Source organism: Thermobia domestica, chromosome 3, assembly GCF_964235325.1.
Source record: "Thermobia domestica chromosome 3, izTheDome1.hap1.1, whole genome shotgun sequence".
Classification (NCBI taxonomy): domain Eukaryota; kingdom Metazoa; phylum Arthropoda; class Insecta; order Zygentoma; family Lepismatidae; genus Thermobia; species Thermobia domestica.
The window spans coordinates 78,356,660-78,383,498 of NC_137456.1; the positions used below are offsets into that span (position 1 = coordinate 78,356,660).

Sequence of the window (26,839 nt, forward strand, 5' to 3'; positions counted from 1 at the left end):
ACTAACTGGGGCTTTCAAAATTATGTCCAAACATGAAGAAAACGAAAACTGCATTTTTGGAGTTAAGTTCCTCTGGTTCTCATGCAACGATTTGTAAATCTTGTAGTTTTTGGACTTAACGTATAGTAACCGTATAACTGAAAACGCGTGTTTTATAATACTTTCTGTATAAGTGTGCCGTCTACACATACTTTCCGTATGAAACAGTATAGGCGGTCCTCACATACAAGTGGACGTATATGACATACAGCTGACGAAGGTAACATACATATATGTATGTAATATAAGGAAGACTGTTAGGTATCAGACATCCTGCAACGCCATGATGTAACATTTAAGGGCAGTGCCCATGTAGCATACGGATAACGTATGCTCCGTATTGATTTCTGTAGTAAGCAAAAGGATTCCGTATATTTGTAGAATATACCGCTGTCCGGAGAACTAATTTTTCTCAGTATAGAACCTAGAACTGGCTAGGACAATAATGAAAATCTAAAATAAAAGCAAGTATACAATGGATGACGAAGGAACTATTTTGGAAGAAGAGACTCATATTTTATAGGTGTTAAATTAAGAAGTGTGAAAAAAAACACACACTAAATGTTCCATGTGAAATGTTATACTGTACAGAGCAGAAAAGTAGACATTAGAAAAAAGACTAGAAGTACTGAAATCTGGATATGGAGAAGAATGAAGAAAAATTACTGAGTTAAAGGAAAAGTCAATGAAGTGTTAGCGAAAGTATGAAAGATAATAATAACATAAATAATTAAATAAAAGAAAAATAAACTGGTTAGAACATAAGGTAAAAGTAACTATCAAAAACAATTGCATTATTGTTTTTTTTATTTTCTACAGCGCCTGCCAATTCCATGGAAATCCATCTTTACATCCCTTCCTATGTGGGCGATTATTATAGGACACATGGGACAGAATTGGGGTGTGATGACGTTGCTTACAGAAATGCCTACATACATACAGACTACGTTATATTGCGGAGAAGCGCAGGTTTGTATTATTTTTAAAATTATACTTATGATACTATCTATCTATCTATCTATCTATATCTATATATCTATCTATCTATATCTATCTATCTATCTATCTATCTATCTATCTATCTATCTATATATATATATATATATATATATATATATATATATATATATATATATATATATATATATATATATATAAAAACTTGACGATAAAACACTATGAGAAGCTTGTGCTCAAACAGGTAGTTAACGTTTCAAAACTTTTTTGCATATATAGTAAACAATTGAATTTACCTAATCTTAAACACATTTAAGCTTAGATAAACATGTGTAGTTTAGTAATGATTAGACTTTCTGTGAACTTAAACAGATATTTAAGGTTTCTAAAGTTTTTGTATGTGTACTATTGCTATGAATTTTACCTGCGCTGAAACACATATTTAATGTTTCTAAGGTTTTGTATGCGTAGTAAAGATTTGAATTTAACTAAGCTTAAGCGCATATTTAACGTTTTATAAAGTTTTTTGTATGTATATCAACGATTTGAATTTATTTAAGTTGAAACACACGGTTAACGTTTTTAAAGATATTCTATGTGCAGTAAAAAATTGAATTTACCTAAACTCAAACATATATTAAACATTTCTAAAGTTTATGTATGTGTAGTAAAGATTAGACTTTACCTGAACCTAAACGCATGCTTAAGGTTTCTACAGTTTTTGTATTGTAGTAAAGATTTGAATTTTATCTGCGTTGAATCACATATTTAACAGTTCCAAAGTTTTTATAACAACACTTTCCATGGCTTTGAATTGGATATTGTAAGAAAAGAAACCCTGACCAAAGCTTCAACACACACAGTATTTTAAACTATAATGTGTAACGGCTTCGGATATCTAACATATCCTTCATCAGACACTATAAAACATAAATGAATGAATGAATGAATGAACGTCGATTTACCTTTTCATAATGGAAAGGAGGGACCTATACTCTATGGCTACTTTGTCCAGTGGAAGATGTTGTTTTTATTTTTGTAGGCTGGTATTTGTTTTGTGTTGTAGTTTTTTTTTTTTTTTTTTTTTTTGTGGGGGATGGGAGGAGGCGAGGAGACGCTGCCTGTAAGAGTTCTTCTGTTTTTTTGTTTTGTTTTTTTGTTATATATATGTGTGGGTTTTTTGTGAGTTTTCAGTGACACTATTTGGTTTTGTGTTTGCTATCTAGCGACAGGTAGACTCTCTTGAGAGCGGGATTTGGTTGGGTTCTTAGTGAGTTTGATTCTATATGGGAGTGGTGGCATATGATGTGTTGTTTTCTATGTTTTGTGATTTTTTGCTCGTGACATGTGATGTATTTTCTTCTTGTTTTGTGTGTGTCATGTATATATCCCCATGGGTAGAGGTGATGATGCTGAGGTTTTCCTGTAATATTTGTTTGGATGCTGTGTTGATTGCTTTAAAGAGCATTGTTTGTTTTGAGGGTGTGGTTACTGCAGTTAGGATGTATGAAACCCAATTCATAATTTCTTCTGTTGCTTTCTTGATCGTTTCCTGTATAAGGGATTCTATTGGTTGATTGGATTTGGTTTGCTTGTCTGTGATTGGTTGATGTGTTTCTTGTTCTTTTTTTCGGTTAGCTGCTCTGTGCTGTCTTCCGTGTGGTCCTTGAAAGGGCCGGATTCTTCAAGTGGGTGTTTGCTTGTTCTGTTTTTTTATGATATTTGGAAGTTTGTTGTAGATGTAGTTTTGTCCTTCTCTCGGTCGTTTGGGGCAGCTGCTGTGGCCCGTCCGGTGGCCAGTCTTCTTGCATGTGGCGCAGAAGTTTGGGTTTGATTCTAGCTTGCAATTTTCAGTGTGGTGGTCTCTGCATCTGAAGCAGATCTTCTTGTTTGGGCAGGCTGAAGTCGGGTGATCGCATTGGTAGCACTTCCAGCAAGGCAGCGGCTTAGCATTTGAGCGTGATGCTTTTGTTCTGTGGATTTTCTGAAAGAGTGGTGTGCTTGATTGTATGAGCGTTTGTATCTGTTCTGGATTCTGGGAAAATACCCTAATTAAGGGAATGGGGCCCTCTTTTCCTTGCATTCTGAGTGCGTTTGTGAACTCGATGTTTTGTTTCTGCAGTTCGTCTTTTATTTCTTCTATGCTGAATTTCAAGTCTACGCCTTTTATTATGCATGTGAAGGTAGGGGTGTGTTTCCGCTGTTTCTTGCATGTTGTGTTTCTTGCTGGGAGTATGTTGTTTTGGCCCGAGTTCTTCTTTTGTGTGTGGTTTGCTGCTGTCTTGTAATGTGTGTTTTGTGTGATGGCGTGGCGAGAGTTCTTCTTCGGGTTTCTTGCATTTGTGTTCTTCTCTGGAGTGTTTTTCTTGGTATTCTTTGTGGTTGGCTTTTCATGAATGTGTGGTGGTTGTGAGGTGTGAGTGTTCTTCTTTGGGACAGTATCTATTGTGAGGTCCTCCTTGTCCCATTGGAAGGACGTGTGTTCGCTGTAGTCTTTAAAACATTCTGGATTGAATGTTTGGTGAAAGAGTAACGAGTCTTCAGGATCTTCGAATGAGAGGTGTATGCATGGTGTACCGCAGTCCGTTGTTGTGGTTAGTTTGGTTGTGAACCCTATTATTGTTTTGGTTTCTCTCTCAACTATTTGCTGGATGTCGTTTGCTATTTGACTCAATTCTTCGAATGTGTAGTTTACTTTTCCAGGGTATATATCCTGCAGAAGGGCGTTGATGTATTCTCTGTCTCATTGCGATTGGGCAGAAGGGCCGAGTCTGTCTCATTGGGATTGGGTGTACTTCTGGTGAATTCTTCGTTAAAGCGATGTTCTCCGTGCGCATTTATTTCTTCTATTGGTGGGGGTGGTTCTGGATTTGATGGGGTTCTGCTTTGGTTTCTTTTGACCTCTACCCATGATTGTGTAGGTGTGAGTGGATTTTCTGGATTCTATTTCTTGTGGGTGATGTGGTGTGGTCCTAAAAAGGACCAATCTGTGTGTGTGTGTGTGTGTGTGTGTGTGTGTGTGTGTGTGTGTGTGTGTGTGTGTGTGCGGGGGCTGTGTGTTTCCGAGGAAGGGGAGAAGAGATCTACACCAGCGGCTGTCGCCAAAGGCTGTACAACAAGGATACCAGTGCGAATCTTAGTTATCCAAGGGGCCTCCACGGCTCGATCTTTCTCTCTTTTTCACGAGAAGCGCACAATGGGGCGAGTGACAGGGCCTCTATAGTCGGTAGCACTTGGAGCTGAATTGTCGACGGCGGCACGAATCGACGACTTTCAACACTCGCACTATCTTCTTCAGTGTGTGCGCGAGTCGCAACCACACTCACTTGACACTGTCTTTGTTCTTTAATTTATGGGCAGAAGCCTGTTTTTGTTCGTGCCACTGTTTGTTGGTTTTCTTCTTGTTGGGCGGAGTGAAGCGGTATAACATACGTCTCCCCTCGGTATCTTACTCAGAATGACATAAATGAAGATACAGACATATACAGTGCGTTCCACGAATAACACTAAGGTCCACCTCCTGAAGAAACGAAGGCAGATAGAAACATGAAACCTTTTGGAACCTTCAAGGAACTTAAAAGGCAACATTATGCTGAGAAGAAGTCGTCCCCACAACTCAGAAATTTTAAATAGCAACGCCCATCGTGTGGTACCTCGTTTGAAAGGTAATCACGAGTAAAGACCACTTGTGAAAATTGTAAGTCGCTAGCATGTCCGTAGCCAACATGGCGGCCATCCGTAAAGGACGGTCGAAGAAACATTGCAAACCTGTAAGCAGAGAGTAACATAGTATGATTTGGAACATACCTCATTAATGCAGGAGATGCTCGAAGTGTGCACCGTCCACTTCCTGGCAGTAATGTAAACGTTGGACGAACTCCTCTCGAACACAGGTAAAAGTCATTACCGGTATAGAATGACAGGCATCAACTATGCGTTGGCGCAACTCCGCAATGTTGTTCGGCTGCGTGCGGAACACTATAGTCTTCAAATAGCCCCAGAGAAAAAAGTCGGGTGGAGCAAGGTCTGGCGAACGGGCTGGCCATTCAATGGTGCCGCGACGACCAATCCATCGTCGCGGAAACTCACTATCTAAATATTTTGTATATTGTTACTTTATAATTTAATATGTTTATGTATTTTTATGTATATTCTTTAATATATTGGATACATCCAATATATTAATTTTCTTCTTTAAATAAATAAATAAAATAAAATAAAATAAAAATAAAATAGTCACGTACAAGGCGGTGAAAATGGGCAGGACAGCCGTCATTCTGAAAAACGGGCGGAATCTCTCCAAATTCTTGCGGATTCTCTTCCATTGCCTCGACATCAACGGTGCAATAAAGTCTTGCAACAGCGCCAGGTACTTCTCACCCGTTAATATTCCATCGATGAAGAGGGGCCCGATTATGTGATTACCTAAGATACCCGCCCAGACATTCAGCGACTCTGGGTGTTGAGTGTTGCCTTCACGAAATACATGAGGGTTTGTGTCACACCAATATCGGCAGTTATGCCTGTTGACCTTGCCATTCAAGTAGAACGTACTCTCATCGCTGAAACACACGTTTGTCAGCACAATGGTCCCACGTGCCAATGTGTCACACATCTGCTCACAAAACTCGATACGCATATCAGGATCATGTTCACTTAACTCCTGGACCATATGTAGTTTGTATGGATGGAAGGTATGTTTTTTTTAGATTCTGTATGTCGTTGTGCGTGACATACCACACGTTTGACCCACAGTTGTTATGGACTGTTGAGGATGCACATTCAGCTCCGCCAACACTTGTATTTGTGTTTCTTCCGTAGCAACACTAGGGTTTCGAGACTTTGGGGCATTGGTCACACTGCCTGTCGTAAAGAATTTGATTAATAAATGGCGTACAGAAGAAACACTAATTGGGTTGCGCACATTTTGTTCATTGAACAACCGTGCTGTTGCACTGTACGAACGATTCGTAGCACCAAAGAGTAACACAATTTCAATTCTCTGTTCAAGAGACCACATTATGTATGCAATGTAGGATGGTCAAACGCACCAGCACAAACACACGTCTACGTCCTTCAGACCTACTGTTCCGGGTTGTAATGTAGCGCACTGTTGGTCGGAAAAGCACATCTGATAGTGGTGCACGAGTAAACAGAGTAGCTTTGCTAAAGTACGTTTGTCCAACACCAAAGCCCCACCACGGGCAACTCGTCGTCATGAACTACATCTCCTCGTCCGTAAGAGTAGCAGTTCGACAGTAGCGCAATGGTAAAGTGTTGGTTCAGTACACGTGCGGTCCGGGGTTCGAGCCTTGGAGGGTTCAGATTTTTCAATAATATTATAGTACTCTCTTTTCTATCGGTTTCAGTTCAATTTGCATGTTTTGTATTTGCAATACTGTTATAGTGCTAGTTGTGTGGTATGTGTATTGTGCATTCGTTCCGAACTAGACCTACGTTAGACTTTAGAGTTTGTTGTGGACACGGTCTGGTCTCTACGCGATTACTTTTCCAGCGAGGTACCACACGATGGGGATTGCTATTAAAAATTTATGAGTTATCCCCAGTAACCCCTTTAGCCCCCCTTGTGGGGGATTCTCCTTCTCAGCATAATGTTGCCTTTTAAGTTCCTTGAAGGTTCCAAAAGGTTTCATGTTTCTATCTGCCTTCGTTTCTTCTGGAGACGAGCTTTAGTGTTATTCGTTGAACGCACTTCGACCGTCCTTTACGGATGGCCGCCATGTTGGCTACGGACATGCTAGCGACTTACAATTTTTACAAGTTGTCTTTACTCGTGATTACCTTTCAAACGAGGCACCACACGATGGGGGTTGCTATTTACAATTTTTGAGTTATCCCCAGTAACCCCCTTTAGCCCCCCTTGTGGGGGATTCTCCTTCTCAGCATAATGTTGCCTTTTAAGTTCCTTGAAGGTTCCAAAAGGTTTCATGTTTCTATCTGCCTTCGTTTCTTCTGGAGACGAGCTTTAGTGTTATTCGTTGAACGCACTTCGACCGTCCTTTACGGATGGCCGCCATGTTGGCTACGGACATGCTAGCGACTTACAATTTTTACAAGTGGTCTTTACTCGTGATTACCTTTCAAACGAGGCACCACACGATGGGGGTTGCTATTTACAATTTTTGAGTTACCCCCAGTAACTCCCTTTAGCCCCCTTGTGGGGGATTCTCCTTCTCAGCATAATGTTGCCTTTTATGTCCCTTGAAGGTTCCAAAAGGTTTCATGTTTCTATCTGCCTTCGTTTCTTCAGGAGGTGGACATATATATATAGTCATTCTTGTGAGAAAAGTCTAAATTCTATTTATGAAGCCTTCAGCCAATCCCGTAGGTCCCTGTATTCACTTTCCAACTAATCACGTTCCGCCATTTTAATAGGAGGATTACCTATTAATGAATTATTGCAGAGAATTTTGGACATCTTTCCGAGAGAAGTGACAAGAGTGCCCAGCGTAAGCAGTCATACTTTACTCTAACATAATGGTGCGTAAACGATCACGGAAGACTATCACTACCGCACTAGACAATTTCACACCTCAAGAAGATACTGATTCACAACAGTCTACAGAAACAGAGAAGAACTCTGACATCCCACTCACCAACACAAATACAGAGAAGAACTCTGACACCTCACCCACCAACACAAATACAGAGAAGAACTCTGACACCTCAACCACCAACAAAGAAAAACTATCAATTCTAAAACATTATGTATTCACAAACCTAGTCGCCCATTTCTATGAACCCAATGCCTTCTTTCACTATATAATGGATAGCCTACCAGGATTTAAAAGTGGTTTCCGAGGCTGTCCAACCATTAACGGAGGATTTCACATACTCATTGAAAACCAGGAGACCCTTGAGGCATTTCACAACCAGTTTAAACCGACTGATTTTGGCCCTAAAACCAGAATGACAACCATACTGACTCCCGAAGACATTAAGAAGGCGAACGGACTCTTACCATCATCTAAGAATACCCAACACAATAAAAATAGTAGACATACTTATACATGTGTTATAAAAGGTGTAGATGTCGACTTTACTATTCAAGAGCTTAAAGAAGCATTCATAGCCAGTGAACTTGATTTTTGCAAAATAACAAGAATTCGAAACTCTGCTGGTTCACTCCCACTAATAAGGATTTTTTCCACCAATGCAGAAACCATTAGCAGCTTAATTGCGAATGGTATCTATATCAACAACATGAAGCATCGAGTAGAGGCATCCAGATCAGCAGCAAGACCTACACAATGTTTTAATTGCTACAATTACGACCATCCAACCCACGTTTGTACTCGGACTAGAGTATGCTTTCGTTGTGGCGAAAGTCACAGCTCACCTTGTGGAAGACCAATCAATAGATGGTTCTGTGCTACTTGCAAGACAATTGGACACCGCACAGGAAGTAGTGACTGCCCCAAAAGGCCTCATTACACAGAAAGAAGACAGATCATCCCAAACATTCTAAATACAACTGATTTTTCAGCACTTCCAGAAACCGGCCCTTGTAAGGCTCACAACCAGACTCCCACAATTCAAGAAGACGAAGAAGCAGCAGAACCAAATTCACAACCGACCATTCAAAGTTCAGATCTTCAAGACAAAATCCATGAAACAATAGAACAGGCCACAAATTCCATCATGAAATGGGTAGGTTCTATACTCGCAATAGTTACCGACCCCCCGAAACAAAAAAACACTTCACCAGACCATTTCCAAAGCCACTCAACAAATATTCCGAAAACAACTAAATATTTTTACAACCACACATGGTAATATCTACTTCACTCACAAAAACCTATTCCCATTGATACAGAAGAATACCACAATAAACTCATCTCACATAACATAAAATCATCATCCCAAACACACTCAAATATTGAATAATCACATACTCATCGAATCACACCAATACACAACCAATGTTTTTGTACTCAATACCTTAAGCTTCCTTCTTCGGCACTCTCCTCGGATATTCAAAACGAGACGAAGATAGCCAAGATCAGCAGCTCAAAACAATGATATAAGAAGATTCTACACCAGCCTGGTACAGGACCACGTACAGGACCATCTTACCTGATGGAAGATCTTATACATCGGCTTCGCTCCACTTCGGCATCACACACAGCAGAAGATCCAAGAACAGAAGTCAACTTGTTAAGGCTTGTTTCGACCAGTTGTTGCGCTCATCATCACTTCTACCAATTTTCCACATACATTTATCAATGCTTAACACTGGATGAAGTAGCTGAAGCTAGAATATCCTTCTGTCTCCTATGAGATGGTAAAAAGACGATCACTCGACTCGACTCGAGAATTTTGGATAGCGTAGACAATATGAAAATTGAAAAAGGCCCTTATAAAGACCAAAAATGGCGGAACATGATTCGTTGGAAAGTGAACACGGAGACCTACGGGATTGGATAAAGGTTTCAGCCAATAGAATTTAGACTTTTTCATAAGAATGACAATATATATGTCTGTATCGTCATTTACATTCTTACTCAATCTCCCGCCTTACCCAGTTTTCATTATGTCCTCACTAAACCTTGCTGCCCATTTTTATGAACCAGATGTTTTCTTCAATCATATCAAGGATGGCATACCAGAATACCGTTGATATCTGCGTGGCCGACCAACACACAACGGAGAAGGCTTTCATATCATTATTCAAACACAGGAAGCCATCGAAGCATTCACTAAGAAGTTCTCACTACGAGATTTTGGACCGAAAGTCAGACTAACCACCATCTCTACCCAAGAAGACATAGACAGAGCTGATGGCAAGTTACCTCCTCTCGGACAGTAATCAAACACAAATAATAGAAGACATACCTATACATGTGTGATCAAGGGCGTTGACGTGAACATGGATATCACAACCATTGAAGATGATCTTGACAAGAAAAATGTGAACTTCTGCAATATCACTCGAATCAAGAATTCTACAGGGCCACTCCCCCTGATCCAGCTCTTCACAACCAGTTTTGCCACGGTCAACAAACTCATTGCTGACGGCATTTGTATTCATGACAACTTGTATAAGGGAGAAGCTTCACGTTCCACAGCAAGACCCACACCATGTTATAACTGTTACGGCTACGACCATCGCACCCAGACCTGCACACGTCCCAGAGTTTGCTTCCGATGTGGAGAGAGCCACAGCACGCCCTGCAACAAACCAATCGACCGATGGTTCTGTGCCACCTGCAAAAGAATCGGACATCAAACGGGTAACAGTGACTGTCCTCAGAGGCCTCGCAAAAACCCACTCAGACAGACCATACGCAACCTTCTCAACCAGTTTGAATTTCCAAACAGGAAAACAAGAGGAAACAGAATCATCTGAATCAGAAATCCACAACGCAGAAATAGATGCCAAGATCTCCGAAGCCATTGACAACGCCACTAAATGCATTCTCATATGGGCAGCATCCATCCTATCTACAATCACCGACTCCCAGAAACAGAAAACCCTTCACCAAACCATCGCAAAAGTCACCCGCCAGATCTTCTGTAAGCAACTTAATATCCTCACCACAACCAAAGGCAACCTTCACATTAACTGCACTAATCTCACTCTCACTAACACTACAAAGAAGAACATTTCAGCATCAAGTACTTCCAACCAGTAGCGTACCCAGGAATTCATTTCGGGGGGGGTCCAAACTAAATATGAAGGTATTTTTTATTAAAATTCCTAAAATAGCCCCTAAAATTAGGCTAAATTTTAAAAGGTCAAAATTTCGGGGGGGGGGTCAGGACCCCCGTGACCCCCCCCCCTGCGTACGTCCCTGCTTCCAACCACTCTACCTACACCTGACATCACCTAGATGCACAACTATCAACATATTCGCAACAAGTAAATAACACATCCAACATTTAGCTTAATTCACACTCAATGTTTTATGAACTGAATACCATGTGATTCCTGCTTCGGTACTCTCCTCGGATTGTAATAAGATCAACGCCAGAAGACAACATCACCAACCCAGGTACAGGACCACTTGCCAAGAAGAGGATTTCACAAACATCGGCATCACACAACATCGGCAACGCACTCAAAGATCATCAGCAGTCTTGGGAAGTAACGTAACGCAAGTAACGCGTTACTTTTAAGTAACGTTTCCTAGTAACGCGTTACATTTTTTTCAAAGTAACTGTAACGATAACGCGTTACAAATTTTTAAGTAACGTACTTAGTTTGCGTTACTTTTTTCGCGTTACATTTCGGATGAGTAACTACAATATATATATATATATATATATATATATATATATATATATATATATATATATATATATATAATTTTTTTCGGAAACAAATGGTTCTCTCCTGTAGGTGAATCTCTCAGAATGAAACAATCGAGCATGAACTACGTATGTCAGTGACCGACAGTCACCGACACACAGAGAAACAGATAAGTTCGTAGTGTCATTTGCTGTTTTTGAAAGATGAGGACAGCCTCAGGGAAATCACGTGTACTGATTGCAAGCACCTGGAAGATTTTGTCGTAGATTTTGACAGCTCCAAATCAATACATTCAGTGAGTGAACTAGGAGTGTAATGATATTTTACTTTGATTGGTGTTGTTTTTATAAAGATGGAGAACGAAATTATTTTACCGTTCGAACATTTGAAACAATACTTTTTTCTTAAGAGCTGAGGATGTTGGTGGATAGAATTCAAAAGTAAAGTGTCTGAATTGCTCCGGAGGAATATATCGACATCTAGGGTGCCATAATTAACGATATACAGTAAGGGGTTAATATCAATAAACTGTTCTGATGAGCAGGCCTACTTTATTACTAGAAAATTGTTTGCTGATGGTATGTAATGTTGGAGTTCTTTCAGATCAGTTTGCTTATCCTAGAGCCCCGTTGATTATAGAATTTGAAACTAGCTTTAAAAAGCATGTATCGATTTTAGAGTTATTGGCCAGTTTTGATTCACAACCAGTTCATGTGTTCTCATTTTGTTAGTTGTAGTGTAATGTTTCTCTATATTCTGTATTTTTAATTTTACATAACTTTGTTATTATTATATAATTAGTTTAGCAGAATAATAATAAGCAACCATTTTTCCTAACGCATAATGGTGAGCACGAGTCAAGATAAAACTCGACTCGACTCGAATTCAAGTCGAGTTTCAAGTTAAGTCAAAGGTAATATTCTCGAGTTGAGTTCCGAGCCGATTGTTTTTCGCGTCGAGTTTCGGGTCCAGTCGAGTTTCATAAATGGCTCGTTCGTTTTAACTCGTCTTGAAATCATGGTCTGATTACACTGGAAAGCGAAAGCCATGAGAAATGTAAGCTAAACAGTAATATGGAATACTTTTAGTGTTGTTCACGAGAGGAGACACTGCTCGTATCTCATGTCGTCTCAATAGCGAGACCACAAGAGATTTTTTATAACAAGCTCAGCTCCGCTCGGCTCAACTGAGAAGATGGTTCGAGCCGGCTCTCTTGGGGTGAGCCATCGACTCGAACTGGCTTAGTTGGGATGAGCCATCTGCTCGGTTCGGCTCAACTGAGCCGAGAGCTCTAGCCGAGTCGGTTGGGTGAGCTGTTGGCTCGGTTTACTTCTCGGTTCGGGTCGATAGTGAAAGAGCTGTGAGCCGAGCTACTCGAGTCGTTGACAATTCTAAACCCGGGCCGAGCAGTTTTGAAGATATTTGGCCAGTGACCTATAACTTTTAACAGTGTTTGGCTCGAGCTCGAATACTAAACCTAGACCCTCAACCCAAATTCAGAATCTCGTGAACAATGTCCTTGACTCCTGGACTTCACGATTACCGAGGTTGGCAATCAACTAGTTTTTTAGTATTCAAATACAAACCACCTATCTTTCATGTTTATATACAGTGTTGTTATAATAATAATAATAATAATAATAATAATAATAATAATAATAATAATAATAATAATAATAATAAGTTGTAGTAGTAGTAGTGTCATTGATAATAATTATATTGTCTACATAATATACTTGAAGAGAGTACTCGAAATTACACACCGGATTTGGCTCGACTTGACTTGAAGCTCGACCCCAATTCGAGTCGAGTTAGAGGATATTTTTCGAATCGAGTTCTCGGGTCAAGCTCAAAAATGTATGCTTCTAGTCGAATGGAGTTTCAAAGAAAATTAGCTCGAACTCGCTCGTGCCCAGTTCTACGAGTAACGCATTAGGCATTTTATCAATGTTACATTATATGAAAATATTCGTATAACAAGTAAAAATTTGTCCTTGCATTTACATAAAACGATTCAGAAGTGCAATAATAATAATAATAATAATAATAATAATAATAATAATAATAATAATAATAGCGGTAGTAATAGTAGTATGGAAAATTGAAGTAATATTTTTTTCACATATTTAATATTTCGGACCTAAAAGTAACGCGTTACTTTCGATGTAAAGTAACAGTTACTTTTCTGGGGCAAGTAACGCGTTACTAACGCGATACATTTTAAAAGAAAGTAAAGTAACTTGTAACGCGTTACATTTTTACAAGTAACTTACCCAATACTGATCATCAGGAACAGAATTCTAGTGTTACTTGTTTCGATATTCATCCTGCCATACAAGTGAGAAGAAGCCATGGGCAAAATAGCAACATATGCTAGAAGTCCGTGTCTGGCTATTGGCAGAGAAAAGTTATTATTTTGGTTTATGTTCTATTGTGTCTGATGAAGGATATGTTACATATCTGAAACCGTTACACACTATAGAACATAAATGAAGATATAGACATATATATTGTCATTCTTATAAAAAAAAAAAAGGTCTAAATTCTATTGTATTATTTAAAATACAGTGTGTGTTTAAGCTTTGGTCAGTGTTTCTTTTGTTACTAAAGTTTTTGTATGCATAAAGAAAGGTTTGAATTTATCTCAACTCAAACCATACTTAAGGCTCTCCAAATTTGCGTGTACATAGTAAAAATTTGAGTTTACTTGTGCTCAAACACGTATTTAAGATACCTCAAGGTTTTTGTGTACAGTGAAACCTCTGAATAACGGACACCAATGGTACATGAATTTTTGTCCGCTATTGAGAGGTGTCCGTTACATAGAGGTTACAGAAATTTAATTTCCCACAATTGTAATTGTATGCAGTAATATACAGTAAATGCATTATGTATGAGCGTAGATACGTGAAATTCAATATGAAAATATTCTATTTAGTACGCATTTAAATTACTGGCAGGGGGATGAAGGAGAAATATAATCCTGTTAAATAATATTATTACTGGGGAATATGTTAATATATTCGTTCTTTGGATGAAAAGGCAGTTTATTGGGAGTGCATATGTTTATTGACCCAGTCCCAATCACAAAGAATATCCCCTTAGTGAAAATGAAAAGAAAGCCGGGAAACTCCAAACCCAGACTTGTTCCAGTGTCGTAAGTAAAAGAAAAATGTTACTTTTCCAAAAACGTAAGAGAGGAAACATTGCTAGTTGAAAATGTTATTGTAAAACAAACATTATTTTGTTATTTAAGAAACTATCGGGAAAGATGCAAGGCCCAGATGAAAAAGGGCTAAATTTGTTAGGGAAGAGAAGATCTTTCGCGTAGAATTCTTGGCCTTACGACTGGCCTGTATGAGTGTTATTACTCATTGAATGAAGGTTTTCTAGGATTTCCATCACAAAGCAGTTTATTGCGGGCATAAACAAAGAAGAATTTCAAGTTCAGCTTGAAGCTGTTCTGTTTGATGGTTCACCAGGTCTAGACTTATGATAGATACACTTGTGGGGAAAAGACTTTTCTGTCTCTTGTAATATATCGCTGAACCGAGAATAATTCCTGTCCGTTATGAAGAGGTTATTGAAACGTTTGGGTGAAAAAAGGACTGTCCGCGTCCGTATCTGAGAGTGTCCGTTAAAGGGAGGGTTTTGTTCCATAAGAGAACATATAAATTTGCCGGGACAAAAAACTCTGTCCGTATTATAGAGGTGTCCGTTATTGAGAGGTGTCCGTTAAGAGAGGTTTCACTGTATATAGTAAAGAGTTTAATTAACCTGACTTCAAACACATATTTAGCTCTTCTTATGTATATGTAAGTGAAAAAAATGTTCCTTTATTTTTCGGCATCCCTCAATACCATGAAAATATGATCATAAAGTACTGAAGGATTGTGTGTTTCTTCCTTAGTTGAGTTTTCAACATCGGACTTATTATGTCTTAATTCAAAAGGACCTCTTTTTTTTTATTATTAAACAGATTTTCTTAATTGTTTTACAGCCTGGAACACTTTCTACTTATCCATATTTGGCAATGTGGCTGTTTAGCTTCATAGCGAGCTTTGCAGCTGATTTTGCAAAGACTAACCACATCGTCTCTACTGCAGTTTCTAGAAAAATAGGGAATACTATAGGTGAGTTAGGTTAATATTTAGAAACTTTAATAATAGCCTACATCGAGAATCGTTAAGTATGATCCTCATTACTAACCTATTACCGTAAACATTACCAACTAAGTTTGTGTGTTTGAAGGAAATGTAACGTTGTTTTATGATAAAATCACAATAGTAATAATAATCGCAAGAATTCTGCTATTATTGGCAGATCACTTGCCTTAACTGAGAAGTTTCCATACGAAGTCTTTAGCTAAACTTTCAGGGCCGTATTCAGAGAGAATTCGTTAATGAAGGGTTAGTCACGGACTAGTTAGTGGCATACTAGAACTTTACTAAAGAAGGTATATTTTTTGATATTCAGAGTCTACTTTGAATACAACTAAAAATGTTGATTTGGGTATGATTAACTAATATAAACTCAATGCATCGGGTGAGAAAAATAAATGTGGCAACTAGGAAAAGATGTGCGCATGCGTAGTCTGTAAACATGAAAATACATGAAATCCGAAATGTGTCGCACAAGCTAAAACGTGGCTAAAGGGTACCCTCTGCTCTAGATTAATTAGTCACATGTGATTAACTTCGTCAACTACTACGTCCTAATCAGCGACTCTGAATACACTTTTGATAACCATCCGTTAGTCAAACCCGTAGTAGGTCATTAATCAGACGTCAGAACGACTCTGCATAAGACCCTCTGTCTTCAAGCACGATTTATCTGTTTTGATACCGTCCATCACTGTAAGGCTCCTTCGCCTCTCTCTCTTCTACCTGTCACCACACTCTCTAGTGCGTTTCTACAGTTCCCTCTCAGCAGGCACGTAGCCAGGATTTCGTGAAGGGGGGGGTCCGTGACATGAAATACTGTGGTCATCACAAAAGGTGTTCGATCACTCTAAACTATTTTACTGGAACATATATTGGTTCGTTTAGCCAGGATTTCGTAACGGCGGGGGAGGGGGGATGGACATGAAATTCTGAAGGCCCAGGCGCTCGATCAATCTAAACTACTTTACTATCAACATATATTGGTTTGTTAGGACAATAAAATGAGGATATGTTGGCAAGTATTTTAATAACAAACTATGAAGAAATTTCGAGCAAAATAATAAAAAAAAGTATTGAAAAGATTTTGCAATATTTACGTTCTTCTCCTGTTTATTCAAATATAACAATTTTCCTTTCGTTATGACCTCAATTATTATAAAAAGTACATACTGAATACTATCTTGTAAACTATCCTTTAATATAAATAAAATGAAGAGTTTGTTTGTGTGTTTGTCTGTCTGTCTGTCTGTGTGCTGCCTGGGGACCAGACGAGTGGACCGGGAGTTACCAAATTTTGGTCAGGGGTTGGCCCAGTCCCCAGATCAAGACGAAGCGTTTTTTTTTTTAATTTCGAAACAGTGGGGTCTCAGGGGGGCGTTTACCGGAACCGGCTAGGGAACCAGACAAATTGACCTAGAGTTACCAAATTTTAGTCACGAATACCTTGGTCCAGGCTCCAGACCAGAGTTAAACGTTTCTGTCGAAATTCGAACCAGGGGGGTCTCAGGGGGCGTTTACCGGGACATGTAAAAGTAGTAGAAAATGATCAATATTTATTTATTTATTTAACAATCACCAGATACAGCTCAGAGGCCATTTTACACTGGATATCCAACAACATTAACAATGGAAAGGATTTGGGAAGGTGTCGGCCAGGGCCTGTTTAGTAGGTGCTATCCCGGCATTTGCCTGGTAGGACTGAGGGAAACCCAGGAAAACCTCAGTCAGAATGATAGGCAGCGGGATTCGAAACCACGACCTCCCAAATGCGAAGCCAACGCTCTACCACTTGAGCTATTAGTGCCGAATTCATATTTTCGCGGTCGCTGAAATCAATGGTGAAACTCAAGTCGCATTAACTTCCAAATTCACGCCATTCGCCTCCGGGCCGGGGGTCACCGGAAGGGGGTGAGATACTAAGACATATAAAACTAATCCAAAATGACCAATATTAGTGTCAAATCCATAGTTTTCGCGGTCGCTGAAATCAATGGTGACACTTCAATTAGCGATGACTTGCAAGTATACGGGCCGGGAGCCAGCGGGATGTCGATACCGAGGCATATAAAAAATATCCCAAAATGACCGATATTAGAATCAAATCCATAGTTTTCGCGGTCGCTGAAATCAATGGTGATACTCCCACAAGCGTTGACTTCCAAATACAGCCCCTGTGCGAAGCATATGTATATTCAACTAGTTTTACAATATATGCGTTCCTTTCTCTGTTGAATCAAATGCTAACAGAACTTTCTTTCAACATAATTTTTTTTGTTTTTATTATTCCGTCAACTACTGTCGGTTCCAAATGACAGGTTAAAGGAGCAACAGAAAATTGTCCTTGAAATAACATGTTTGATACTGCAAGGATGCGATGACGAAAAGTTATGATTAAAAATGCCCACGCTGTTACACAACGGCACTTATGCTTTCGAAAGCTTAAAATCTCCCTGACTAATAGCAGGAATTCTGAGAATTCCATAACTTTTCTTGAAATTTAAAATTCCCTGACTCTTCCAAAATACCTCGCTTACCTCACCACCATATTGCAAGTAATACAAATCTCCTCATAAGAAAAAGTAAACAAAAGCTTCCTGTAGTTTTCTTTTTAATTTTTAACGCTGATCCTTCTTTTTGTCATTTCATTTTGTTTTATCCTTCCTTAATTTTTTCATTTCTGGTCTCGAAGGGGGGGGGGTCCGGACCCCCCCCCCCCTTGGCTACGTGCCTGCTCTCAGCCAATGTCCCAACCATTTTCTCTTTCTCTTTTTAAGTATCAGGGATAATCTTTTTCTGTCATAGAATATTTTCTAATAGCTCCACAAACAATTCGTTCGAATTAGAAAATCCATTGCGTTCACCGATTTGCCCTTTTTCTTTCCTAACGAGTGACCGATTGTCCTTGGTTACTGAACTTATCGTACTGAACTTCTTCAAAATACGACATTTAAATGCTTTTTCTTGTTATAATAACAAAAAAAGATGGAACATACTGTTATTTCTTTATTAAAGTTGAAATGTTCAAAAAAGAACAAAATTTCCCACTCAAAAAGGCCATGAAAAAAACATTTTAAAACCCCTTTTTATCCAAGCCCTTGCCTTTATCCGAGCTCTGTAGCGGAATCAAATACAGCTCACAATATGAAAATGATTGTTTGTGTGTGTTACATATTAGCAAGAAAACTGAACATGTGTCAGTAACTTATGGAAAGCTAACTCGACATCGAGCACGTTGGTAAATATTTTCCTTTCATGATTGAAATTAGGGATACCAACGAAATGAAACAAGAGTTGAGGCTGTCTCGTCTCGAAAACGATCGTCTCGTCTCAGAAAGTATATGAAGTAGGGCTGGCCAAAATTTTCCAGAATCCGGATTTCGGAAAATTTATTTTCCGGAATCGGAAATTTCACTTTCCGGATTTCGGAAAAAATCCGGAATTCGGAAAAATCCGGAAATTTTCCGAATTGCGGAGTTTTCTCGAAATCGCAATTATTCGAAAACCGGAATTTTTCCGAATTCCGGAATTTTCCCATTTCAATTTTCCGGATACTGGAAAGTAAAAATTCCGGAATTGATAAGAAGAGATCTGTCTCGTGTAATGTCTTGTCTCCTCACGTAGCGTCGTGGCAACACAAACTCCTTTGGTCTTTAGTTGATTGATAAGGAGTTGCATGAGCGGTTTGGCAAAAAAAAAAAAAAAGAACAAAATAGTTTACTACGTAGCCGAAATCTAGCTGAGTACCCTTAGGTGTGCAAGATCAACAGCCTTATATCAACAGGAGAATTGGCGCTCTCCACGAGAATACCTTTAGTTGTGTTTCACTTTCGTGCTGTAAATAAATATGATGACAAAATCGCACATGGAAAAGAGAGCGAATGAGGTGAGAACCTAAAGGTCAAACAAGTTAGGACAAACTTCTCTAATCTTCAAAATATCTCTTTAATATGTCTTCAAATTGCACTCATAAGAGACTGAAGATTAATTTATATAACATGTGTGTGTTTTTATATTTTTAGCTCATGTGGGGCCTGCAGCAGCTCTGATTGGTCTTGGCTTCGTAGGAACCAATTGCACAGCAGCTGTGGTTCTGTTAACTGTCGCTGTAGGTTTCAATGGTGCCAGTTACGTTGGTTTCCAAGTTAACCACATTGACCTATCACCAAACTTTGCTGGAACTATGATGGGCATAACGAATTGTGCTGGTAATTTAATGAGTATCGCAGGACCAGCAGTAGCAGGGAAAATCGTTGCTGGAGTTAAAACAAATGAGGTACGAATAATATAATGGTTACATATAGTGAAATTTAAAAACTAATCAAAATTCTCTTATGAGCAGTCAGAAGGTCATTAGGGGTCACGTGCGGATTGTGAATAACTAAAATGTTTCCTCCATTACGAAGAGTTAGGCTCTAGCTACTGTCAGCAGCAGACAAGAAAAACTGACCTACCATGCCCTTGAATAATGTTTCCCATATATACGGTACATCTTGACTTTCGAACAAAGATGTCGGTTTTGTTTATATGCTAATTGCACAACTGTAGCTATGTATGTTATACATACTGTATATGTAGGCCCTACTCGTTACTAAAATGTAAATTTGGAAGAAATTAGGAAATGCAGTCATTTATTCTATATCTATTTAGTGTAATTCTATCTAAAAATAACTAATAGTATTTATTACAAAAAAAAAAAAGCGAACTTCGTTTCATATTGGAATTGAATCAGCGTTCAGTGGCGGATCTAGCCTGGAGCTGGGAGGCCTAGCCCCCCCCCCCAGTTTTTTTGTGACAAAAATAATTTAACCTATTATTTATATATTTTTTAAAGTTTATAGTAAATTCGTGATATACCTAGCATGGTCTGGCTGCCCCCCTCCAGTTTTTACCTTCTAGATCCGCCACTGTCAGCGTCCTAACAATTGGTGCCAATTACTTTGTTAACCATCTATTCAACCGGAAGTAGCGAGTAGCTGTGTTTTTTGAATCGATTGAGTGTTCTAACCGTAAGAATAAGTACCATATTCTCTCTTAATCTTCTATTCGAAACGGAAATGACAAAAATTAGAACCATTTCCTGTTTTAATCTTGAACACTAGAATAAAAACAGTAAAATATAACGAGAAGTGGTATTTTTCAAACGATTCATCGTCCCAAGAATATTTTTGAGCTTTTCTTGTCATTTTTCTATTGCACAGGATTATGCCTCCAGATGGAGAATTGTTTGGTTCATTTCCGCCGGTGTGTTCATCGTTGAAGATATATTTTTTATACTCTGTGGATCTGGAGAGGTACAGCCGTGGAATAATGTAATAGTCAAGGAAGATAACTCACAACAAATATCAGGTAACATTTCATTTTTACACATGTCATTGTAATTGTGACATAAGTATATAGTGTGAATAATCTGAAGGCCACTACATAATAAGGGTAAATTTTATTGGCGTAGCGTGCTTATTTACTGAAGGGAAGTTGCTACTTGTAATGTTTCACTTAATATTCTGCATTATTTACCAGGTGTCCAAAAAAGTTCGTGCCGTTTGAGCATAGAAAAGAAAACAAGCGCATACAAGGGGGTTTACACAATATTTATTCAGGAAAATAGCCTCCACCCGCTTCTATAACCTTCTTCCATCTACGAACAAGTCCATAGATGCCATTTTTGTAGGAATTTGTATCCTGTGACTCAGAAAATTGTGCCACTGCTTTTTTAACTTCTTCCCGAGTTTTGAACTGCCGATTACGCAAGTATTATATAATCAGTGCCGGATTTAGGTTTGACAGAGCCCTAAGCTATTGAAGAGGGTGCCCCTATTACAAGCGGGGATAGTTTAACGGGACCCCATTACAAGCGGGGCTGAAAAACGGTTCGATTACATGCGGGGCTGAGAAACAGGCTCCGAATACAAGCAAAGCTGGAAAACAGGGGTGGTATTCATGAACTAGTACATAATACAAAACACAGTTGTCGTATGTGCGTTTTATCGTATTTGCTTTTTTTCATTATTTTGAAATGTCATTACTACCATTTTTTTCTTTATTTTTTTCTTGCGGGGGGAGGAGAGACTGAGGCCCTACGCCATAGCTTGTTTAGGTTATACGTAAATATGGCACTGATTATAATTGTCTATGGCCAAAGAGAGAATGGTGATCTAATAAAGCGAGTCTGAATATCTCAACTCTCACGACTAAATGCAACGTGATCCCACGGTTATACCCTTTAGTCTAAAAAGAAACAGATGGTTAATGAAAGTCTATGATCATGAATAATGGAATGAGAATGTGAAGGAAAACAGGAAAACCTCGTGAAAACACCGGGACACGACGTTGTCCACTACAAACTCACATGTTCGGGGATTGAACCAGGGACATCTTCACAACAGATGAGTGCTCTACTACTGAACCACCAAACCTCTTCCTTTATTATCTGTATTTATTTCAAGGCGTATGGCAGTGCACCAAGTCAAATTCTCTGGCTGGAGCACACCGTGTATCTTATTTGCACGAAACCACTCAGGTATTTTTCGAACATTCGTAATTTCGCTTTCCATGTAGACAGGGAAACGAAACTTTGCTGCATCACTAACTAGTATCAAACCATATTCTATGTAAAATTTTAATGTTTTATCTCAAACCGTTTATGAGATAAAGGATCAGAAAATTATTTAAAAAAAAAAAACAAATTTTGGCATTGACTTACGCACTTAAACCTTTTGATTAACCAAGTTTTATAGACAATTAGGACTACCATTTCAGTTACATTAACCTAATACGAGGGTGGGGGGCAAAAGTCATTGCAACTGTTTTGTTTCTTGCAGATAACAGCCCGGTTGGCAAATGTGAGATATACATATAAAAGAACAAGGTTGAAACAACATGTGTGGACATGGAATAATACGCGAACGTTGTGCCTCACATATTTATTACGGTCATGTAGAGGACAATATTGGTTTCATGATGCAAAAGTACGAAGTACTATATTTTAGTAAGTAGGAGCACAGCACATGCACCTGTTCTACAGTTGACATGACAAAACTGGGTCTACAGGCCCTCAAAGTAGTCCCCTGCAACGTTCACTACACGCTGCCAACGATGTGGGAAGCAATATCATCAGCGTCTGATCGCTGTTGTCACAAGTCTTTGCTGAAATTTCCTACTCACCATGCTATTGTACGTTATGGGAGGACATGATTCCCAAGGGTTCCGCCAATTCACTGTGACATTCTCTAGCATTTCTCCCTCGGAGAACGGATATGTTGATACGGTCTGCTTAATATGGGTTACTTCCTCTCGCACAATGCTCACCGTACAACTGATTTTAGAGCTCTCTGTGCCAGCACCAGCAATTACAGAACCATCTGTTATTATGCATACACACTGTGCTTGTATGGCTTTTACGCGACATAGCTGTTTGTGATCCGCTCACATATCAGCAAGAAAAAAAAAAGTTGCAATGTCTTTTGCAATGTCTAATTTGTCTCGTATATTGAGTTCTATGTGCACAAGTCCTAAAGCACAGAAGTTTAGAAAACAATCAATGTGCAAGAGTTCTAAAAATCATCTAGCTTCATTAGTCCTAAAACGCAGAAATCCTAAAAGACAAGAATATCTTAAGAATATACAGAAATCCTAAAATTCATCAAAGCTGTATGAGTATAAAAAATCCTAAAATACATGAGTCCGAAAGACTAGAAACATTTTTTTTTAAGAAAGTGGGAAAGTTACAAATATTATTGAACTTAGAAGTCCTAAAACACAAAAATTCTAAAAACTTATCTAGCAACACAAATCCTAAAGTGGAGAAGACCTAGAATTTAGAATTAGTGCTCGAATATTTAGGACTTCCGTACTTTAGCATTTATGAACGTCACCCTAGAAATTTTTTTACCCTTTTGCTATTCTTCAGTTACTCAGGCCATAAAAAGTCTGTGTTGCATGAGTAAATTTAAAGCAAGCAAATTACATAATATTTTTTACTTCGCTTGCATATGCATATAGCACAGAAGACGATACAATGGATATAGGTCAACATTAGTGAATACCCACATACAGTATATACAACTTAGTTAATCAAAAAGTTTGGGGTGAGTAATGGTTTCCGAAAAAGTTAGTGGAAACCATATTTGTTTTAAGTGATTTGAAACATATTTAGGATAACCACATTCATTTCAAATTTACTGAAATACGGTATTTATTTATTTATTTTATTTTATTTTATTTAAAGAAAGAAGGAAATATAATATATTGGAAGTATCCAATATATGTAAGTATCCATGTATTTTGTGTTAAGATATCCAATTTTGGTTATTGGAGACCGTATTTTTATGCTTATATTTATATTATGTCCTCTCTGATTTCAGATAAAGTTGGAAATGCCTTACAAGTCGAGAAGGAGAGATTTTAATCTGCTATGTCATAACTTCTCATTTCATCACATGTGATTTCGTGCATTTGAACATCCAGATTTGTATTGTTTTTTTTTTTTTTCTGTTTTATACTAAATTAAATATACGTTAACAATTACTGTGTTATTCATTTCTAATGCTTCACGATCCATTGTTGAAATTTCTGCATGCACACCAGAGTATGTGGTGGTTGAACCATGTAACACGGAAAATGTTATTTCTTGCATGGCAGTTAAAAGAAGCTCAATGCGAATTCTTTATTTACTATCTTACATGGGTCCTTTTAAGATTAAAAGAGATCATTGATTAATGAATTCAGTGAGGCAGTGGAGATCTAGAAGGTAAATTAACGTAAGACTTATATCATGAGTTTACTATAAACTTTCAAAAATATATAAACAATAGCTTCAATTATTTTTGTCACTCAAAAAACTTCGGGAGGGGGGCTAGTTACACCCAGCCTAGATCCACCATTGCAGTGAGAGAACAGGTCACAAACTTCGTGATCCGTACACGAAAGCAGTCAAGACTCCGTGAGCTGGACAGACCTGTGATCCAGAGGCAACGAAATATCGTCATACACTTGAAGATTACGTATGAGGCTGCTCATGTAATTCTAACAAACACGATTTCTGTGCAAAGTCATGTGGGTTGGATCCCATGTTAAGCTGTAGATCCACGTCTCAGATAGCCTCTGCGGTGGAAAGGACGCTAAATACAAATCCAACTAGAGATTCTCTCCTCTATCCCTTTTTCTGCTCACTAAATCTATCGTTTCTTTTTCTCTTGTAGCGTACATTTTTAACTTTTAGAGCATAAGCACAGCAGAATCACAGAAAAAAAAGCTATAATGTGTTACTTATATCAAAATTTAATTAAACAAACCTGTAAAACTTGTGTAGAATGTAACAGATACTACTGAACCCGAACAGTATCTTTTTTCTTTTCTTTCTTTTCTTTTCTTTTCTTCTTTTTTTTTTTTAGCTTTATTGTAAAGTTTGTGTTCAAAATTTAATTTTATTTAATTTCGGGTGGTTCCTACTCATTTGGGTAAGGCTAACAACCTCATCCTGTAAAAGAAAGCACTTGTTCAGAAATATTCACAAAAGCCTCGGACAAGGACTGATAACTTGGCACGACCTCAGTAAAAGAAAATGGACATGAGATTTGGAACATGGAATATTAGAAGTCTTTATAGGGCAGGCGCGTTAAAATCCGTAACGAGTGAGTTAGAGAAATACAGGATGGACGTAGTAGGAGTTCAGGAAGTTAGATGGGAAAAAATTGGATCTGTGAATTCCGTAAATTTTACATTCTTTTACGGGGAAGGAAATAAAAATCACCAGTTAGGAACAGGGTTTTTCGTTCACAAATGAATATTACCAGCAATTAAACGGGTTGAATTTGTTACTGACAGACTTTCTTTTATTACTCTTAAGGGACGGTGGTGTGATATTATTGTTTTAAATGTACATGCCCCAACTGAAGATAAGGATGACGATATAAAAGACAGTTTTTACGAAGAAGTGGAACGGATATTTGACCGCAATACCATATGAAAATTCTATTAGGGGATTTCAATGCGAAGGTAGGACGAGAGGATATTTTCAAACCGATTATAGGGAACGAAAGTCTGCACAAGGAAAGTAATAACAACTGTGTTAGAATCGTGAACTTTGCAACATCCAAAAACCTAATCGTGAAGAGTACAAAATTCCCACGTTCATAAATACACTTGGACATCACCAGACGGAAAAACGCATAATCAAATTGATCACGTTTTAGTAGATAGAAGAAGGTAATCTAGCATAATTGATGTCTGGTCGTTTAGAGGGGCTGATTGTGACACTGATCACTACCTGGTAGCAGCGATAATACGAGAGAGATTATCGTTGAACAAAGGTAATATTCATTGTCCGAAAACGGAGAGATTCAATTTAAAGAAATTAGAAGAGAGCCAGGTAAAAGAGGAATACCAGATTGAAGTTTCGAATAAATTCTCGGTTTTAGAAGATTCGGAGTGCACTAGTGTTGAGGATACTTGGATTGAAATTAGAGATAGCATTAAAAGTTCAGCAAACGAAAAATTGGGACACGCGGGAATACGTAGAAACAAACCATGGTTCGACCAGGAATGCATAAAACTAGCAGAGAAGAGAAAACAGGCAAAATTACGCTGGCTAAAAATCCGAATGAAATAACTACACAAAATTTCGCACATATCAGGCGGGAAACTTCCAAAACTTTTAGAACAAAGAAACGCGATTTTCTGAAAGCTAAAATTAAGGAACTTGAAGATAATAGTAAAAATAAAAACATCCGGGACATGTATAAGGGGATCAGCGTATTTAAGAAAGGCTATCAACCTCGTGCTTATTTATATATTAAAGAAATCTGACGGTACAGTTCTCACTGACACGGATAGCATCTTAAATAGGTGGAAAGATTTCTTTGACGATTTGCTTAACACGCAACCAAAAACTAGTGTGTGTGGAGAAAAGGAGATATACACCGCAGAATCGTATATTCCAGAACCCAACAGAATAGAAGTAGAAACCGCTATAAAGAAATTAAAGAAACACAAATCTCTAAACTGTATGAAATCTCCGGGTGTAGATGAAATTCCGGCTGAGTTAATTTTAGCTGTTGGTGAAAAATTGTGGAACAAGATACACAAACTCATTCTCCTTTTGAGTTGAATGAAATTTTTGAGTTTTACGTCCCACGGTTATGCCGGTTAGGCTAAAGGAGACGGTGATGATGAGTAATGAATGAAATGGTGGAATGAAGAAAGTGGGAGGAAACGGGAGAACCCCGAGAAAACCCACGCACAGGGTGTTTGTCCACCACAAAGTTCACTTCGCGGGAGCAGGGTTTGAACCCGAGACCCCTAGCACCAGAGGTGAACGCTCTACCACTGAGCCACCGCGGCCCCATGTTTAAATGAATCCCAAAGTAAAGTCCGGGTAGGAAAATTTTTGTCCACGAGCTTTCACGTCGAA

At 38.4% G+C, this 26,839-nt stretch overlaps 1 protein-coding gene across 2 annotated transcripts in view; it reads left to right on the forward strand.

Moving 5' to 3' along the window:
* The window catches only part of LOC145681460 (putative inorganic phosphate cotransporter), a 184,382-nt gene extending 160,427 nt beyond the window's left edge, over positions 1 to 23,955 (forward strand). For both annotated transcript variants that reach the window (XM_081753101.1, XM_081753100.1), the window contains exons 6-10: positions 859 to 1,008; positions 15,270 to 15,402; positions 19,452 to 19,705; positions 20,631 to 20,778; positions 23,793 to 23,955. In XM_081753101.1, the coding sequence (XP_081609227.1) occupies positions 859 to 1,008; positions 15,270 to 15,402; positions 19,452 to 19,705; positions 20,631 to 20,778; positions 23,793 to 23,836 (729 nt within the window). In that variant the 3' untranslated portion in view covers positions 23,837 to 23,955. The remainder of the gene's footprint in view (positions 1 to 858; positions 1,009 to 15,269; positions 15,403 to 19,451; positions 19,706 to 20,630; positions 20,779 to 23,792) is intronic.
* Positions 23,956 to 26,839: the final 2,884 nt, after the last annotated feature.